Source organism: Aspergillus wentii (genome assembly GCF_001890725.1).
Source record: "Aspergillus wentii DTO 134E9 unplaced genomic scaffold ASPWEscaffold_3, whole genome shotgun sequence".
Classification (NCBI taxonomy): domain Eukaryota; kingdom Fungi; phylum Ascomycota; class Eurotiomycetes; order Eurotiales; family Aspergillaceae; genus Aspergillus; species Aspergillus wentii.
This window is the reverse complement of record NW_024467834.1, coordinates 208348-227716: the sequence shown is the minus strand read 5'-3', so window position 1 is coordinate 227716 and position 19369 is coordinate 208348. Positions and strand designations below refer to the sequence as shown.

The 19369-nt window shown below is 46.8% G+C and overlaps 6 protein-coding genes across 6 annotated transcripts; 5 read left to right on the top strand and 1 right to left on the bottom strand.

Annotated features, from left to right (window-relative positions):
- Positions 1-908: 908 nt before the first annotated feature.
- On the top strand, positions 909-1766 carry ASPWEDRAFT_169900 (uncharacterized protein; the record flags this gene model as incomplete). Its single annotated transcript, XM_040830535.1, has 1 exon — positions 909-1766. The coding sequence occupies one exon, from the start codon at positions 909-911 to the stop codon at positions 1764-1766; it is 858 nt and encodes a 285-aa protein (XP_040690050.1).
- A 734-nt stretch (positions 1767-2500) lies between these two features.
- On the top strand, positions 2501-3769 carry ASPWEDRAFT_25854 (HNH endonuclease signature motif containing protein; the record flags this gene model as incomplete). The annotated part of the gene is made up of 4 exons (XM_040832781.1): positions 2501-2837; positions 2887-3209; positions 3257-3430; positions 3485-3769. The coding sequence occupies 4 exons, from the start codon at positions 2501-2503 to the stop codon at positions 3767-3769; spliced, it is 1119 nt and encodes a 372-aa protein (XP_040690049.1).
- A 789-nt stretch (positions 3770-4558) lies between these two features.
- Positions 4559-9817, bottom strand: ASPWEDRAFT_108842 (uncharacterized protein; the record flags this gene model as incomplete). Its single annotated transcript, XM_040828024.1, has 6 exons — positions 4559-5113; positions 5167-5198; positions 5251-7650; positions 7703-9017; positions 9246-9593; positions 9644-9817. 6 exons carry the CDS (start codon positions 9815-9817, stop codon positions 4559-4561), a joined length of 4824 nt encoding a protein of 1607 aa, XP_040690048.1.
- Positions 9818-12977: 3160 nt separating this feature from the next.
- On the top strand, positions 12978-15008 carry ASPWEDRAFT_737166 (uncharacterized protein; the record flags this gene model as incomplete). The annotated part of the gene is made up of 4 exons (XM_040839369.1): positions 12978-14055; positions 14145-14325; positions 14375-14508; positions 14591-15008. Exons 1-4 carry the CDS (start codon positions 13049-13051, stop codon positions 15006-15008), a joined length of 1740 nt encoding a protein of 579 aa, XP_040690047.1. The 5' UTR covers positions 12978-13048.
- A 314-nt stretch (positions 15009-15322) lies between these two features.
- Positions 15323-15633, top strand: ASPWEDRAFT_107897 (uncharacterized protein; the record flags this gene model as incomplete). Its single annotated transcript, XM_040827928.1, has 2 exons — positions 15323-15495; positions 15552-15633. Coding segments are annotated over 2 exons (255 nt in total), but the record flags the coding sequence as incomplete, so codon positions are not given.
- A 225-nt stretch (positions 15634-15858) lies between these two features.
- ASPWEDRAFT_37942 (uncharacterized protein) lies at positions 15859-17203 on the top strand. The gene is made up of 4 exons (XM_040834795.1): positions 15859-16111; positions 16171-16227; positions 16289-16770; positions 16819-17203. The coding sequence occupies exons 1-4, from the start codon at positions 15881-15883 to the stop codon at positions 16994-16996; spliced, it is 948 nt and encodes a 315-aa protein (XP_040690045.1). The 5' UTR covers positions 15859-15880; the 3' UTR covers positions 16997-17203.
- The last annotated feature ends 2166 nt before the right edge of the window (positions 17204-19369 follow it).

Below are 19369 nucleotides of genomic sequence, written 5' to 3'. Positions count from 1 at the left end.
CTTCAGCAAACATCTTCAGAACGAGAACGCCAACTGCCGACCTGGAGTCGATGCGAATCCCGGTTTTTGCCCACCGCACCCCACGATGGCGGGTGAGGTCGTAGAACTTGAAATCAAACACGGGCCGCTGTATTCCTCGAGTTGTCTCACAACCCGGGTAGCAAACGAAGTGCAACTACCGGCAGCCCACCAGGTCCGGATGAAGGCTGTGGACTCGTCGGTCGCAAGTGCGTTGGGATTGGTTAGGATGCTAACAAGAAGCTTGTCCTGGAGAATTTCCCCCCATGGCTCGCCAGACTTGGTGACGAGATATTCGGCCTGAAGAAAATTGGAGTATGGGCCGTCGTTGAAGGGTATCGTATTATGTGGATGTCACCCTTGTCCTCAGCTGGAAAGAATAATAGCCCCGCATGGCTGTGGCTGGCTGAACATCTGGATGCCACACGCTCTGAGTGGCAGCTATGGACATGACCCACCGCCGCTAGTTTAGTTGACCGCTATCAAACTGTCCCATCACGACGCCTTCAGCTTTACACTTCATGGAAAGTGAGGCAAAAGCGTTGTTCTATCAACTGATAGGCTTGTAGGAAATCTGTCCTATGTACGGTAACATTCAGGAGTTGACAGGAAAGACTACTAGAAATGCCCGGATATCCCTTTTAGTCTAGCGGTATCTTTCGGTCGACAGAATCGTAGATTGTTGATCCTACTGACGCGGCCTTCCAGTTCAGCTGAGCGATTCTCGAAACTCCGGTGGACTCTATGTCTGTGACTTATATGCCAGTGGTTAGGATCCACCTTCAGCTCTGAGTATTAGGAAATGAATGGGCTGTAGCCATATCCCCTGAAGTTGGATATAATGACCATTCTCCCTTCATCCCCAAACAATCTACCATCTGAGAAGCACCATGCCTCGCGGGACACCACCTCGTACCGTCGTCTACTACCAGACGACTACCGTGCAGCTCGACGATCTTGTTGCCTACATCGACGAACAACCCATCAAGCAATCCCCAATCACCCACCTCATCATCGGCTGTTTTCATCTCCGAACAAATGGATACCTGCACCTGAACGACTACACACCCGACAATGAACATTTCAACCACATCTGGCCTAACATGAAGGCACTCCAGGAGAGGGGCGTCAAAGTCATGGCCATGATCGGCGGCGCCGCACAAGGCAGCTTCCAGGTCCTAGACGCGGAGGCCTCCTTCGAGGAGTGCTATAATACGCTCTCCACCATGCTTAGTGACTACAATTTCAATGGCATCGACCTAGACATCGAAGAAACAATGTCCCAGGCCGGCGCAAGTCGGTTGATCAATCGTTTGACTGTCGACTTTGGACCCGACTTTGAGATATCGATGGCCCCCGTCGGAACCGCCTTGCAGGGTGGGGTTGACGGCTTCTCTGGCATGAACTATTACGACTTGGAGCAGGAGCATGGGGAGCAGATATCCTTCTACAATGTTCAGCTTTACAATGGGTTCGGAACCATGGCGACCACTCAAGACTACGAGGCAATTGTTGACGCCGGGTTTCATCCTTCTCGCGTTGTGGCCGGTGTTTTGACTAATGAAGCCAATGGAGGGGACTTTGTCGATCTGGAGACAGTCGGCAGAACCGTGAGAGCGTTACGGGCCAAGTATCCCGATTTTGGTGGTGTTATGGGCTGGGAATATTTCAATTCTGTGTCTGGGGGAGAGGAGCGTCCGTATGAGTGGAGTGTTGAGATTTCGAAGTATCTGAACTGGATGCAGTGAGCTTTTGGACAGATGATATAGAAATGTGCGGGTCGAACGTTTAGTAGCAAATCAACCAGATTTCATAAACTAGTTATTAGCAAGATTGCTATAAACTCCGGCCAATGAGAGACTTTTGCAGTTACTCTAAGCGGGATCTGCCACCAAACCGCATTGTTAAGTTCCATTCTGCAGATGAAACCGAGTTACCTGACCCAGATATTTTAAGGGCTCATCTGTCAGTTGCTAAACATACTGGATGCAACTCGGATGTGTGAGGATATCGACAAGTATATTGAGGAAATGGAAATGGCGCCTGGTTTTGAAGCTCAGATTGAGGAATGGTTAGCGGGGGTGGGAGATCAAGATGGCAAAGTAGAATAAAAGGCCCGTATACGGTTCAAGATACAGTATCACTTCGAACTCTACTAATTATGTACCTTGTGCTTTGTTGGTGTTCAATGACATCAATCTGACATGAGTGGCATGTGGATTGGCCACTGGCTCAAGTTGGTCCGATAACCTTAAATCAATTACGACTGTTTTGTTGATTCATCTCGAGGAAGTAATACATGGAAAAAACAAAACAAACCCGAAAAATAAAAACAAGGAAGAGAAGAGAAGAATGAAAAGTTCTCCTGCAGTGAATGTGGTCTACCAACCCCGCTTTGCAGTCCCCGACTGTTGAGGAACTTGACCCTCTCACCTGTCCAATCCACCAACACGTTGTCAAACAACCACGCCAGCTGCCTGATATGGGTTCACGACCAAAGCGAACGCTCCAAGGAGCAGCAAAAGAGAAGTCTGAAGCAAAAAAGGCCAGGACGGAGGCAGCCAGAGACCCGATCCAGGTCCAACGAGACCACCTCGCTGCTGCCGCTGCGGCATCTGGAACGATAGACGAAGCAAGAACGCGCATCGAAGGATATGATCACAAGAACAAAAAGGATAAAACGGGCAGAATCTTGGATGAATGTCTAAAGGGGTTCCCGAAGGAGGGCCGAGACAATCTGATTGTTGACATTTTGGGGCGGGATGATGAAGGGTTACAGACGCTTGCCAGCGAGATCAGAAGCTGCATTTTCATTCCACGTCAGTATGGACTATGTGTGCAATTGTCAGGCTTCTAATAGGTGTACAGTGAAAGCCAAAGGGGGCAAAACACCCGCCCCGTCACCGTCTCCATCGGTCTCCTCATCATCGTCGACATCCGGGAAAGGAAAAGAGAGCATGATAAAGCAAGCGACAAAGCCGCGGTCCCGCCAGGCGCGGCTAAAGAAGGCCTGCCTGGCCAGGGATAGCAACCGATGTGTGGTTTCGGGCACACACGATGACAATATGGCCGAGGCTTTGCTTTCCACGTTGGAGCGAGATAAAGTGCGGGCCGCACCTACGCAGTGCTGCCACATTATTCCGTATTCGGCAGCCCCTGAGAGCACTGGTGAGAATGTGGACACTATCGACGTATGAACATTCTCCCCGAAGCATGGCATAGCTGACATTCTATACAGTTGCAGCAAAAGGCAAAGACCTGGGCCTACCTCTATCGCTACTTTCCCCGAGTGAAAGAGCTGATTGATGTTCGCTTAGCGGGGGCCATTGACACCCCACAGAATGCCATGACGCTTATGTCAGACATTCATAGTAATTTCGGCGATTTCAAGCTTGCCTTTGAGGCTATCGATGTTTGTGTTTACCATCCCCCAATCATTAAACCGGCTCACTGATAATATTGATAGATGAAGGAACACACCTACAAGCTACAAAGTTTCAAATTCTTTCCCCAGGCATATGAAGTCTTCCTGCCAAAAGACCGCATCGTCAAGTTTACTTCCGCCAATGGAACGGACCTGCCCGATCCAGACCTTCTGGCTTTCCATCTCGCCATTGCAAATATTCTACACGCTACTGGCATGGGAGAAGAAATTGATAGGTTGATTGATGACATGGAAGCGGGGGAGGATCTACCAGAGGGAACTGGTCTTGAAACCAGAGTAAATGAATGGCTAATGGCCACGGCATAAACCAGCGGACACATATCATTTAATATCTTAAGCTTCTGTTTTGACCAATCTCGCACTATTTCTCATACATTCTTGCTACCTCAGCTTGCTAGAGCTGTGTACAGAATTGAAGTAGTCTGTATGCACTGTTCAAATCGAACAGTTCCGGCAATATATTCACTGCTTAGACAACTCGAATCTCAAAGGACGACCGTGCAGGGGCTCGGTATACTCAAATTCATTCTACCCCACCGGTGACAATGAAAAGGATGAGATACCAGAGACACTAGAGAAGGCAGCTGAACAATTAGCCAGGGTATATAGTGACTTTTTGTCAATAAATGATTACTAACGCCCAACTTGTTTTATCCAAAAGATCCGCTGTAGGAGAAGTATTGAGGAATGCAAGCTAAGATAGGATACCTAGTTGATTCATTCTCAAGATATCTAAAACCGCCTACCGTCTGTAACCCACGGCGAACATAACAATCCAAAATGGGTAGCCCACATTTGCAGCGGGGATTATTCATAGAGGTGAGCCTGAAGATTGCCTTTCTCTTGCAAGGGTATTTGCATATAGGATATGAAGGCATTAACTTTAAATAAAAATTGAACTATATCTGGGTTCTATACAAGAACCTGAGAACAAAGATCAATGACGGCCATGAGGGCCATGGCCAGAAAGGTGCACATGGGCATGGCCATTACCGACCTGGACATTTGGCACCGAGTCATCATCATCATCCAGTCCGAGCTCTTTCAACGCATCCTCCAAGTCCATGGACTGCTCATCGTCGTCCATTATTACATCTAAAAGTAGATTAGCATTTTTCCCGAAAGAAAAAAGAAGCACGTAAACTCACCATCAACGACCCAGTGTTGAGTGTTATACGGATCCAGTCCACGCTTCTTCACGTCCTTTGCGGCAACAAAGTCGACGCGGCATTTCTGAACCGGATACGTCATGATCATCTTGTCATCGTTCTGCACTTTCACCGGGGGCAGACTCTGGACGCAGAGGGCGTTTAACCCCTTACCGTTCTTTTTGATCCTCCAGCGGTCGCTCTGGAGGTTCACACCCCCAATCACGTAATTCAGTTTCGTTCCTGGATTGACGCTGGGGTTTTTTCCGTTGGGATCGTCGTAGATTACGCCTCCCTTGTTCATGTAGCCGCCGATTTTCTCATCGTTCTGGCTACCGTAGAACAGGTTCACGCTATATTGTCGCACATCGTTGGCCAGTTTGCCGTAGTGGGGCTCGTCGCCCCCCCTCCTGTTGCCATGGTCCCTGTCTAGGATGTTAGGTATGAAGCCATTGATATCTCTCTGATAGTCTTGCTGCTCAGCCGGTGCGCAGGCGGTTGCCTAGATGTTGTGTTAGTATACTCATCGGGAACATATAAAATAGCAAGACTTACAGCTCCAGCGCCTCCTTGGTGGCAGGCATTGACTGCGATGTCTTGTTAGCATTATTCCCCCTCCTTTATTTCAAGGGAACTCACAAGGAAACTCGTCACAGGACATATCATTCTTCCATCCGGTCATCTTCCTTGCCGCAAATTGGTTCTTGTCCTTCTTGACTTGCGCCTGAACATCCTCCGGCCACAATGACTTCTTGAGATCAGTGCATTGCTTTTCAGGACCTCCTGGTTGGCCACAGGACTGCACTCGATTGGATTCCGAGGGGTCTTTCCAGTATGTGAGCAGCATCCAGTTCGATCCCACGCCAGGAGCGTTTTTGTGGCTGTCCAGGTAGCCCTTGATGTTGTTGCAGATACCTGTGAGCGTCTGCGTTTTCTTGTTCCCGTTGGTCTTCTTGTTATTATTGGCCACCGCCAGGTCGGGGAAATAGTCGCAGTTGTAGAAGAGTGCTGGAGGCGGGTCGCAGTTGGTTGTGGCTCGCTTGGTTGACCCAATGGTACACAAGTCACCCCCGTCATCTGTGACAGAGTCGTTCGTTCCGGGACATGCCATGAGTGCGCTGAAGATGGGCTCCCCGTCGGTGCGGGGGTTGACCGCAATGATGTTGCCCTGATCTGAAGTATCCCAAGCTATTGGAGGATCACTCGAGCCGCTGTAGTTGATGTCGTCTCTGGGCGTGATCTTCACGTTCTTCTCATAGGGCATGCATTTCTTGTCGATCAGAGTGATTGCATCGTCTGGCGAGTCGAGCTCGAGCTTCTCCGAGCCCCAGTAGATCAAGTCGCCGGGAAATTTGACTTCGGCCTGCACAAACAGACTGTACAGATAATCGGCCCAGTAGCAGAAGCTGTCAGAACTGGAGCCGGAGCTGGTACTGGTGGTGGTACTCGAGTCGAACCCAACGCTGATGGTATTCTCCACCCCGGCAGTCACGAAGCCTCCAGAGAGCTTTCCTCCCAGAACGGAAATTCCGAATCGCACCTTGGGTGTGAGGTTCATATTTATGTGTCCAGAGGCGGTGGCAGAGGACTCAAACATGGGTGTCACCAGAAAGGCAGGTTCCTTCTCCCGGTCATTGTCTCTCAGACCAGATGGCTTGACTGTCGCATCTTTCGCGTCGGAATCCTGAGGGAAGTAGACTTCTGTTTTCTGGAACTCGACTCCCACGCCGGCTTGCAACTCACCGGCGAAGGTGAGGGACGTGTCGATTGACCCGGTGACGCCGAGCTCTGGTCCAATGTTGATCAAACCCTTGATAGATAGACCAGAGAATGGGATACCGTCGATCAGATCGGCCTCTCCAGTTGTGGATTGGAAGGTTGCTTCTCCGCTGAGCTGGAAGATTAGCTCAGCACTGGGATTGATGGAGAAGTAGGCATAAGAGGCAATCATCTTGGGGGCTGGCAGGATGGCCCCTTCGAAGTAATAGGCGTATTGTGCATGCAGACCGACTTTGAGACGAGTATCGAGATCCAGCTTGTATGGACTGTCGCCAGAGCAGTTCTGGGTCAACTCTAGAAGTTTCACACTGCCGTCATAGGCCAGAGGAAGATAGCCTTTTTCGGATTTGACGATGCTGGTGACTTTCTCGAGCCAAGCGTCAAAGTCGCCGAACCAGCGCTTCTTGTGCTTGGCTGGGCTGTCGGTAATCTTGTCCCAGTATCCCTGGAGATTGGTGAAGTCCACGCGGAAGTTGACATCGCCTTTCTCCTCTTCACCTGCGGCGGCGAGGTCATAGTCCACCTTCATGTCGTAGACCTGACCGGCAGACCGAGGAAGCACATTGCCTCTCTTGGTTGTCGATCCGCGAGGCGTCAGACTAATGACTCGTGCATAGGGACCGGCAGCTCCGACATTCGCAGGCATCTTGACAATCGTGTTCGAAGCACCTCCGGAGAAGATTGAGTGGCATCCGGTGTCATTCTTCAACAAACTACTGCACTTGATCTGATATGTCTCTTCGACGTGGTCAAAAGTATCATCTCGCGAGCCAAACAGGTTGTGCTCTGTTGTAGAGCGCTTGCTATGCAGCGCACCACCGCTATCGTCGAGGAAAGTCCATTGATCAACCAGCGACTGATCATACGCATCCGTGTCACCATCGATCATCACAAACCCAAAAGGATCCTCGTCTTCAATATCCGACGCTTCGGTATTGGCGCCTGGCTCGGTTTTCTCGTACCAGCTAACGTTGTCTTCATCGGGGTACTCGAACAGATCAGCTGGATCAACCGGGGCCTCTCCACCTGCGCTGGGAGGATCGCAGCACATGCTCATCATTTCATCGTCGCCGCACCAGTATTCCCCGACTTGTCCATGTGGCACGTCGGGATTCCAGAGCTGGTTGCGACGTGTCACGAGCAGTTTCTTTTCGGGGCAGGATTCACCGCAGTTGGCCCAGACGCAGTTTTTGAGCGTGTCTTTCGAAGGACAGCAGAACTCGGCCGTGCCGGTACAGTATTCGTTGTTCTGGTTCAGATCTGCAAACGTTAGATGTCTACGACATATCATGGATGATAGAATGAAACTCACTCGGTCCTGCGTTAAGAGAAAAGTTCGAGAATCTGTACCAGCTCTTTTCACATTCTTCATTACAGTCAGTCCACGAGCACTGATCCAATTGGTTCAGGGTGGAACAGCAGAGCGAGCGCGAGTTGACAGTACAAGGAGACGAGCCAGTTCGATCGTTGTAATGATCTCGAACAAGTTCAAACTTGTTGCCCCCACACGTATCATCCTTGCCACCAGTGCAGAAGCCGTCCGGCGATCCTCCAGTCCAGGAGCACGTCGGCATGGCGTCGGTGGGACAGCAAATGAGTCGGTATTGAGAGTCCTCGTCTTCATCCTCGGTTGTATCGCCCGTCTTACAGAGCTTGTCATCGGGGTCTGAGATGACACCAAGAGATCCCTTATGGACGTAATCCAGAATGCTGTATCCCTTTTTGCATGAGCCACGGTTCCAGTCCACGCAGTCACTGATGTAGCAATCACCGCCGGTGTACTTGTTATATGAATGCACCAGACTCTTTGCGTCTTCGTCATTACTATTCGACCCTTGAAGCAGCGAACCCCCATCAACTGTCTTGCCCAGGAGGGCGCTCAGTGCTTGCCAGTCGTATGTATCCTGGTCGTTGGACCAGATCATCACACCACCCAGACAATGGTCATTCGCATAGTCGACCTTTTGCTTAAAGGTCTGGTTTGTGTCGAACGAAACCCACTGGTTCTCGTCCCAGGTGAGATACATGACTCCAGCTTCTTCTTCCCACACAGGAACGTTTTCCGAATCAGTGATGATTTCCTGGATCTCCTTGTACGACAAGATTCCAGAAGTCTGGGTGCAGGTGCCGTTTGCGCCGCCTCCACTAAACGGACAGCCGGGCTTGGTACAGCTGGGATCCGAGAGCGTGAACGACCGTCCGTAGAACCCAATTCCCAGCACAATTTTGGACGGATCGACGTCGTTTCTCCACAGCAGATCCATGGCCTGAGCAATCTCTGTCAAGTTGGTGTGCGCGCCGACGACCTTGCCGATGTAGGGATCGTGACCGTCCCACACACCGTGGAGATCATACGACATCATATTACACCAGTCGGCTCCACTGGCAAGGTACTTGGGCACGTCAAAGTGTCTGAGATACCAGTAACTAGAGGGGATGGTGAAAGAAAGCTCATAGTTTTGTCCACTGGCGTTGAACTCATCTCGGATGGTTCTGAGCAACTTGGCAAAGTTCTCTGTATCGTCACTGTTTCCTCCTCGATCATCGGCACCGGGATACTCCCAGTCGAGATCTGCTCCGTTGAGTCCATACTTCTGCAGCATGCGGACGAGGTTCTTCGCGAACGACTTGCGCCCCTTATCAGTGGCTGTCATGTTGGACCAGAAACCCGACGTCTCGCCATCACTGAACGACCATCCGCCAATGGAGAGCATCATCTGCAGCTGAGGATGATGAACCTGCAGATAGGTAAAGTCCTGCATCAGACTATCCATATACCCATCATTATCATCCATTAGATAGAGCTCCCACCCGTCTCTGTCAGCATTGGGCTGGAACAGACCAAATGACCACACCAAGTGCGTCAGACTCTGCGCGGGCAGCTGGTTCGGCGTCCAGCCATCACACCTGCGACTGTTACTCGCCCAACTCTCGTAGTATCCGATCACCTTTTTCAGCACATCGTTCGAAGAACACGACGGCTCCGTCGGCGAGCCGCAATTACTCTGGCAACTCTTGTTGTCGTCGTCACCCTTGTCGCAGAACTCGCTTGTTGTTCCGCAGAATCCGTATGATGAACAGCAGACGTTCAGGGGGCATTTGGCGCCAGCAGTGGCAGCCCATTTGCCACATTCGGCTTTGGCGTCACAGTTACTGACGCAGTTTGCTTTGCTGCATTGGTCGTCGGGGTCGTAGCCGCAGAGCTACATTATTAGTATATGGAATTCAAGGAAATATTGAATGTAGAACATACACCTGAGGCTTCACCGGGTTTCACACCGCAGCATGCACCGTTCACACAGGGACTGGTGGAATTGCACACGTAAAACTGAGCCGTAGCTGTAGAAAAGATATTAAAAAGAATGAATAAGACCAAGAGACGCCACTCCCATGAGCGGGAGTGTCTACTCTGGCTTGAGTAGGCCATGTTCAGAGTGATTCATCCACAGAATCAAGCCATGCGAGGAAGAAAGAGAAGAAAAGAAGGACTGAAATCATAATATTCTACCATTCACATCATAGGATCAAGCCCTTTTCAAAGGTAACAGAAAACACGAAAAAAAAAAGAAAAAAAAAAAAAAACGCATCAACTAAACTAGACCGTGTTCCATCACATTGCTAAGAATACCAAGACCCGAGATCCAAAGACAACAAGCCATTGTCCGAATGCTTAATCTGGCTTAAGCCTTTTTGCTCTGAGACATTCAATCTCCATTAAAAGGTTCGGAGCGTGAAACGACCAAGGATGATCTATTCGAACTAGATGTGTGCTTCGGCTGCTTGGCAGTTTCTAGACGAATAAGAGTCCTTGATCCGCAGAGTCTTCTAGCAGATGCGAAATCTGTCGTTGCTTTGTGATACAGTAAACCACCGATATAAGCAACGCCGATATAAGCAATATTCCGATATAAGCAACAACGCAACGTGTCATTTTTGATCCCCCATATTAAATTGCTTAGAACACCAATATTAGATAGTTACTACAATTCTCTCTTTCTCCCATACAAAATTGCTTATATCCATCTCCTTAATAGGCTATTTTAACATCAAGTCCCTACCCATCATGATAAAGTAAAAGCAGACATGTCAATCAATCTCTACTAGCCAGAAAGCCACCCTCCATGCCTACCACTATTTAAAGCCTTTTCTCTCCTATTAAGGGCTTCAAAATTAGTTTAAGGAGATATATAATTAATGGATTACCCCCTCCTCTATCTCTTAAATCCTTTCCCCTTAGTTCACCTTCCTTAACACCCCAGATAACTCCCACTAGGTTAGTAAGAAGTAATGATATATAGAGAACTAGCCAGAGCTAGAAGGGGCACTTTTTAAATAGATATAATGGGTAGAGGGGCAGATTACTATATCATAAGAGGTTATATAGGAGAAAGTGAAGTAATATTAGCTATCTCTTTACCTAGGGAAAGAGATGCCTCCACTTTTATCTAGCTAGCTTTAAGGCTTTTAATCTCACTAGAATATAAAGTATTGCCAGTAGTTTAGTGAAGCTGGGAGTTTTAATAAAGATTTAAAGGGTTAGATGGCTTTAATCTATTAACTTTTAAAGTTATATGCACCTTAGGATATCTTTAATTATAATAAAACTGGCCTATATTAGAGGATGGTTCCTGACTACAGTTTATCTATATATTTAGTGCCTAGAAGGAAGAGAAATAAGGTAAGGATAATAGCTTATTTCTATATTAATTTAGATGCCTCTAAGCGCCTTCTAATCTAGTTTATTAGAGGTATAAAAAGACCTTGCGCCTTTACTATAGCTAAGATTAATATTAAGAATCTAGGTTGCTTCTAGCATTATAACCTAAAGGCCTGGATGATGAATACTATCTTTAAAGAGTGGCTTTACTAGTTTAATAGGAGAATGACTGGTTGAAAGGTTATTCTCTTAATGGATAATTTCTCTGCTTATAAAAAAGCTATTAAGGATCTTAATCTAGACCTCTAGAATATACTGATTATATGGCTTCCTCCTAATTCTATAAGCTATTATTAACCTCTTAATCAAGGGATTATTCATACATAGAAAGTATATTAGAAGTAATAATAGATTCTTTATATAATAGTATAGTTTGATTAAGGATATGATCCTATATCTATAATAATAATTCTATAAGTAATTCAGTGGGCAATTCCTGCTTAGGATCTAGATATAACTTTAGATATAATTAGGAATTACTTTAAGAAGGCGCTTCATAAAGAAGGAAGTGAAATCTTAAATTCTGAGGTTATTAAAGATATTTCTCTGGGGATTGAAAAGATGTTACTATCTAATAATATTAAAGAAGTAATAGATTTAAAGGAATTCTTAAACCCTTCAGAAGAAGAGGTTAATGATGATTTAATGGATATAGATAAAGGTATTCTGGCTAAGTATTTGCCAGAGAATAATACTGATCAAGAGGATAATGCTGATGAAGAGGCCTAGGAAGAACTACCTTAAATCCTAATCTCTAAAGCTTTAGAGGGCCTATACAAGCTTTGTTTATATAAAGAACAGCAGGCAGGAGGTAATACTGGCTTAATTCAGCAACTTATTTATCATGAGCAGACAATTTTGCAAAGAAAAATGAAGGTACAGCAACAGAGCAATATATGGAGCTTTTTCAGCAGTTAAATGTGTATATATATATTAAAATATATATTAAATTGGTAGCGGAACTCATATAAATTGATATAAGCAACTGACCGATATAAGCAACGGAGTCGCCTGCGCCGATCTGTTGCTTCTATCGGTGGTTTACTGTAATTTGTGATACAACACTAATGCAGGTCCCATGCGAAGTATCCAGTCAGACTATCGAGTGTCCACTTTTCACAGTCTGGCTAGTAGAGAGTAGTAGAGTAAAAGACTCGAAACGAGAGGGGGGCTGAAAGCTCGTCCGAGGCAGCCGGATCGTTGCATTCGGAGCACTTGAGTTGAGATTTACATTTATATTACTGCATCTAGTAACATGCGGCTAAAGCCTTTCAAACCAGAGTTTTTTAATGAGCTCGTTGGGTAATCGAGGGGAGTTGCTCGCTTAGGCTCACTGCCACAGTTCCACCGGTCAAGGGACCAAACCCTGGTTTGATCGAACAAGATTTTCGCAGCTCTGCCAGACATCGTCTCCGAGATTAAATTGTGGATGTGTCTTCTGTATCTAGTAATTGCCCTGCCGATCGCCTCCATTTCGAGTCCCCTGGCGGGTTGATCTATAACGGGCCGGTCGTTCAGGTGGATCCAGGGCTCGTCCAGTCATGAAAAACATCACAGGTGCATGTCTCAATATTCAGACCTAATGTGGTGAACTGACTCCATTCGGCATCCAGCATCCGTGCCAAGAGGAGTATTCGGCCCTATTTTGGCCCCCAATACGGAGTTGATATTGTTTCTAAAGGATGGTGCTTGCTCCTACAATTAATTGTGGAATTTAGATTTGATATCGGTGGAGAGATGTCCAAGACAACCACTAGCGAGAACATGCGATACGAAGGGAAACAGTGGAAACGCGAATTCTTTCTTCGTATTCTCGCGTCTATGATTCTCCTTTTGTGCTGCTAGATCAAATTAGATTTTATCGCTTTCAGTGAGATATATGCATTTGCTTCCACTTTATCTGCCCTGGAGGTGCTGCACTGTTCATTGTCTCCTTTCGCAATGAGATACCTCCCTATGTATCATATCTCTATTGGCGTGATAATTCTGTTCTTTGCAACTCTTTGTATTGCTGTTCCCAGTTCTAATAACACCTACATCTATACTCAATCTTCTCTCGGCGACATCTCTGCCTCCAACGATTGCATCAGTGCTCTCACTGCAAATGTGTCTTGCAATGGGGGCCTGCAGTCTGCAGTCCTGCAGACCAGTACATGGTCGACAAACGGATTGAAGCAGATGTGCGCCGACGACTGCAAGTCGTCTCTTGCGGATTACATCTCCACCGTCGACGAGGAATGTGGCACGGAGAAGCAGTACAATATCTCAGGAATCATGCAGACTGCCTCGGAGGCCGGAAGGAAGATGCAGTGGCAGTACAATGCGACTTGCTTGGTTGATTCTTCTTCTGGGGAGTACTGCAACACGCTGTTCCAGGGAGGAGGTAACACCAGTGTCTCCGATATCAAGTGCAGCAGTTGCTATCTGAACTATCTATCGACTGTGATCAACTCCAAATGGGGCCAGAGCCTTTTCAATCCATCTGTCCTCACTAATCAGGTCAGGTTGTGCGGTGCAACTGGGTATTCTGTTACGTATACGGCTCCTGCAACGTCCATCTCTGCCTCTGCCTCGTCGACAGCCACCGCAGAGGTGCAACGCTGCAATCTCAACGATAGCAGCACAGTAACCTACACGGTTGAAAAGGCCGACTCGTGCAACAGCATCTCCGTGGACAAGAATGTGTCCACAAATGCCCTCGTTAACATGAACGGCCTAGGAAGTGGCTGCGCCTATCTGGTGACAGGACAGCGAATCTGCCTGCCTGATTCCTGCCAAGTCGCACGAGTCGGATCAAACGATACCACCAGCTCAATAGTTTCGAAAATGAGCAGAAAGGTCACTACGAAGCAGTTCCTCTCGTGGAATCCGTCATTAAGCACCGTCACCTCGAATTTGAGTTATGCTGCTGGCACTTATGTCTGCGTTACTCCTCCTGGCACGATGGAGTTGGACGGTTCTTTTCCTCTCAAGACCGCGAAGACTGCTGCGTACGTTCTCAATCACCTCGATCAAAAAGCGATAACTAACTGCTTAGGCCTGTTCCAACTGATGCTGTGACGACATCCAATACAAACTGCGGGCTCTGGCACAAGGTTTCCGGCACCGACGGCTGCGATACGATGGGGTCTGACTTTGATATCTCCATGACGGATCTCAGGTTTCTCAATCCCCAACTTGACTCTGACTGCAGACATCTATGGGTTAACAACAGTTATGTATGATCTACCCGTTCTACTTGTCTTGAATCAGTACTGACTACTCCAGTGCGTCCAACCCGTTGGAAACATCAAGACCTACTCTGGCTACTCTTCCTTTGTGGCCAACACCACTACAAAGCTCACCTCATTTTCCAACACGATTAATTTGAACCAGACCAGGGCTGTGAACAGGACAACCTCGTAGGTCCCAGCCCCCAGTTGCCCCCAAACACATCTAACTTGGCAGATACACTTTCTTCTCATGGCCCACCAACACCGTCAGCACCGCGCAAAACATCAACAGCACCGAACAGGCAAGACTTGCCAACTACACTCTCTGCGACCAGGTCTACTCTCGATACAACATCAGCGACGATCTTACTGATGAAATGTACGATAACGATGCCTGGATGTCCGAATACGACCGCGTCTGCGAGCTCAACCCCAATATTCCATTGCCAACAAGACCATTCAACTATAGCATTCCCCTTGATACTACTACTCAATCCTATGTTCCTTCGTCTACGGTATCCCCTGGATCAAAGCCAAGTACCCGCCACGCAACTTCCACTGCTGCCTCTGCCTCCGCTACCTCGACAGGGAAAACCGTCTCTCCAGACGGTACTTGCGGTACTCAGGGCGGATACACATGCGCTAGCTCAACTTTTGGCAGCTGCTGTAGTAAATATGGAGACTGGTAGGTTTTTTCAAGTTTTGATTAAGGGGCTTCAAACTAACCCATAGCAGTGGTTCTAGTGACGACTACTGTGGAAGCAACTGTGATCCAGGCTACGGATCTTGTTCTCAAGCAAGTTCCACTTTCACTTCTAGTGCAACTGCTACTTCCGCCTCCTCTACACCGTCAGGGAATATCTCTTCGGACGGTACTTGCGGCACTCAGGGCGGTTACACATGCCTTGGCTCCAGTTTTGGCGACTGCTGTAGTAAATTCGGAGACTGGTAAGATTCTTTTCTTCACTCCTTGGTTCAATCACGCCAAACTAATCATATCCGCAGTGGCTCTAGTGATGATTACTGTGGCACCAACTGTGACCCAAACTACGGATCCTGTTCCAATTCAGGTTCAAATAGCAAAACCATCTCACAGAATGGGCTTTGCGGTGTCCAGGGCGGGGCTACCTGTCTTGGATCGACTTTTGGACAGTGCTGCAGTATCAATGGAGACTGGTAAGTTATCCTTCGCCACACTGATTAACATTTCTCTGAACTAATTATTCGAACAGTGGCTCTACTGACGAGTATTGTGGAAGTAATTGTGACCCGAAGTATGGGTCTTGTACTTCGAGCACCACCACTGCAGCGTAGATGTCGTTTAGCTATTATTACATATAAGATTTATCTTCTACATAGAAATCCATTACCGTATTCTCTATTAGGTATTCTTGGATGAAAACAGGCAGCAAAACCCAAAAACCAGCCAAGTGGACCTTGGCGGACCGTTAAACGAAGCTAATCGTGATTAAACACCACCCCCGCCAACTGATAAACTCCTGCCCCCCATTTGAGTTTTCTTTCTTCCTCCCTTTCTCTCTTGTATCCAAACCACTTCACAATGAACGGGCGACACTGGCCAGGAGGTATTCCCTCCACTATCCGTGCTCATCCAGAACCACGAATGGAGCATAGAGAGTTCGACCTCGCCACACAAGGATTCCGACGATTTATTCGCGAACACTGGGCTCCTCGGAGAGAGGATTCCAATGAAGAGGGTTTTGAATATGAAGACGCCCAGCGACGAGAATTGGTGGTCGCGTGGGCTTCTGTCGATCAGGGCTATCGTGAAGTAAGCCTACAGGTTCTATATACTTTTTCGCTTTTGCTAGAATGCTGACCGCAAGGAAGAATTATCAAAACAATCCCATTGACCACGAGCCCCCATTTAACAAGTACGATGGATCTGTATGTCACTAACAAACAATATCATATGGCTAAATTTGATGCGATTACTAAACGATAGCAGGATGACTGCCTCCGCGGCACGCCATTCCCCGAATCAACAGACCTCTACTACATCGCAACAATTAAAACACCTCAAGACCACAACCGAATGATCAAAGCTTTCCTTCTCCAATGGGAATGGAACTATGACGATCCTATTAACCCAGTCAGCAGTCCAGTGGCCATGATTTCACCCAGCGCTACCGACAAACCCATCACCGCGGAGACCTTCAAATTGGCCCGATCAGTCGAATGCCCTGACTTCAGTGACATGGGGATGACGGTCGATGGGACGGTGATATTCAACGAGATTGGCACCGCAGTCTTGGTTGATGATGTTACGCTTCAAACGGGGTTGATTTTGATGCTCAAGCCCCACACCAATGGATCGGTTGAATTTGCGGCTCGTATGCGGCCTGAGGATGTAAGACATGTGTGGAATACTCTCGTTGGTTTGGGATGGGGTCTTGAGGGGGCGATTGAGAGAGAACATGTATCTGAAGAGTGAGTTACCCCTTTTTGGTGTTGTTAATGCGTGACTCATCTGTGCAGACCCTTTGATATGGAACCGCCTCTGCCTGAACTTTTACTTTCTCGATTGCATAACGGAGACAAACTCAGTCGCCAGGAACTGGAGGAACGAATTGAAGAGGTGGCCCCGGGGTTCATGGAAGCTGAAGAAGAAGGGGGTTCATTCTATGATATCAGTCAGATTGAGTTTGATCAATAAGTGCTCCCATCGTTTTATCATTTCTGTTATCCCTGTTTTGTTAGTCTAAATATCCAGTTTATGCCCAGGAAGCTTGGTGCACATCGAACATAGTTTGTGCACATAACTAGGGGAGAAACATTAGCCGCCTGTCAACATCCCGAGTTTTTCAATCAACCAGCCAGATAAACAATGGACTTAATATGTATATCCCCAACCAGAACCAGAAATATTATTGCCATTGGCTTTGTTCTCTCATCTATAGTAGGGCATACGTTCAGCATGGAAAGTTAGCCATAGCGTGTCAAGATATAAGCTGTCGAGATATATCTGTGCACAACCCAGACATTCCGGAAAAGCATCTTTTAAATATGGAAAGTCGCATTTAGCACCACATGCAGACTAGTCAGACTATTGAAGGTGTTCCCCGACCGCCCTCTGTTATAGAGAAGGTGTCCCTTATATCAATCTTGGGTGGATCCTTGGTATTTTTCCTGTAGAATTGCCTATCCATTATATAGTATTTACCAATCTACTATACCCCCCTCTAAGTATCTAGTATACCCTTATATTTCTATTATTACCCTACCAATCTATATTAGATCCTATATAAACTAGTATTATTAAAATTATTACTATATATACTTTCTAGCTATCTAAGAATAATTTTTTTTGCCCCCCTTTATTTGAAGGATTCCATTGCGAACGTCTCCTTTACTGACTACTAGCAACAGGCCAGGATCTAACTGCTCCTCTTTCCAGTGGTACCCATGATTACTGACCAGGAATATAGCTGGACTAGGCTATTTTCTCTACCGCTCTTAATCTTAAGGCTTACTTTAAATTATTTCATAAAATTATTATCATGTACACTGGGGTCTATAATAAGTTTATTATAAAGGGAATTAATATGGTTAACTTATTATATATAGAGTATGATATAGAAACTCCTGAAGAGGTATAGAACGTAAGCACTTACCATTCCAGCTTGTCTTTTTTGTTTTTTTTTTCCTGCCGCTTCTCGACAGGCTAGAGTTGAGTCAAAGCATGAAAGGATGTCGCTAACAAGAGCCTTTAGATCGTGGACCAGAAAAAATAAGGAAATAAGTCTATACACCCAGGCATAATTGCAGGTGTCCATAGCACTGTCAAGGAGGTAAGTATATCTTTTCTAGGCATCTGTCTGTCGCTAACCTGCCCTAGAAACAGGATCAACTCTTCAGAGATCTGGGATGGACCGTCAAGGAAAAGCAAAGCTCCCTCTGTATTTCGTTCCTGCGAAGCCTGCCCCGGCCGTGGCTGCAGCAATCATAGCCTCCAGCAATACATCAAACGAGGCAGCGAAGAAAGGTATCGAGCAGTCCGGCAAGTGCCTCACCCGGAAACTGGCCGAGACCTCGTGTATGGTAAGTCTGACTTTCAGAACATGCCTAGATTATCAATACGGTACTAACGATACAACACCATAGTTGAACGAATTTGATGTGTTTACCTAAATGCGATGTTACGGCCTTCCTGGGCTCAAGGCTCATTGCTACCATCCTTTATGCTTTCATTCCGAAACCAGCCCTAGGAGATCCAAGTATTGGATCAAATTTCCACTAAAGGCTAAATCAATTCCCAATTATGTCATTCGTTCCAATACCGAATTCAGAGAATTCAAGTAGAATAATCTATTATCAGTCTAGATGAGCGCCAGTTTCCATGACAGGAATTTACTCCGCGCACTCGCCTTCAAGGGCAGAAGATCACAGACTACGAATGGGTTGCGCCTGATTTTGAAGACCAGATTGAGGATGGTTAACGAGGGTGGATCTACCAGAGGGAACTGGTCTTGAAACCAGAGTAAATAAATGGCTAATGACCACGGCATAATCCAGCGGACTCATATCATTAATATCTTAAGCTTCTGCTTTGAGCAATGTCGTATCAGACAGACTAAATATGTGCACTGAAATATTTAATAGAGCTATATTTTGCATTGATTATCACAGTCAACAAGGGAGGTACTTCTTGAATTGCTATTATTCACAATTCTATATGAGGCTCACTCTTTGGTCAACCTAGATGACTCACCTACCCTTTGTAATCACTAAGGAAAGAAATCGTTGAGATAGAAACTGAGACTGGAGTGGGTGTTATGTTGGCCTGCAATATATATTTCTGGTACCTGGGTTAATCAGATTTTTCAACCACAATTCTTACATAACCAGTAGTCTCACCAATAGACACAATCTAAAAAATAAGACTAATATGTGAAAGATAACAGTTGCCTTGCAATGATATCAAGCGAAGATCCCCTCCAGCGCGAGGATTTCCCTTTCCGGTTAGCCTTTTCCTCTTCCTCCTCGGAACGTCGGAATCGCCAACTTCTTTCCTTCTCTCTTCCTGCAC

Bases quoted from the DNA above. Each gene is read 5' to 3' on its own strand.
- ASPWEDRAFT_37942 (XM_040834795.1), top strand. From the start codon at position 15,881: ATGAACGGGCGACACTGGCCAGGAGGTATTCCCTCCACTATCCGTGCT. The intron at 16,112-16,170 runs GTAAGCCTACAG...ACCGCAAGGAAG, and splicing joins TCGATCAGGGCTATCGTGAA to AATTATCAAAACAATCCCAT. The intron at 16,771-16,818 runs GTGAGTTACCCC...TCATCTGTGCAG, and splicing joins AGAGAACATGTATCTGAAGA to ACCCTTTGATATGGAACCGC.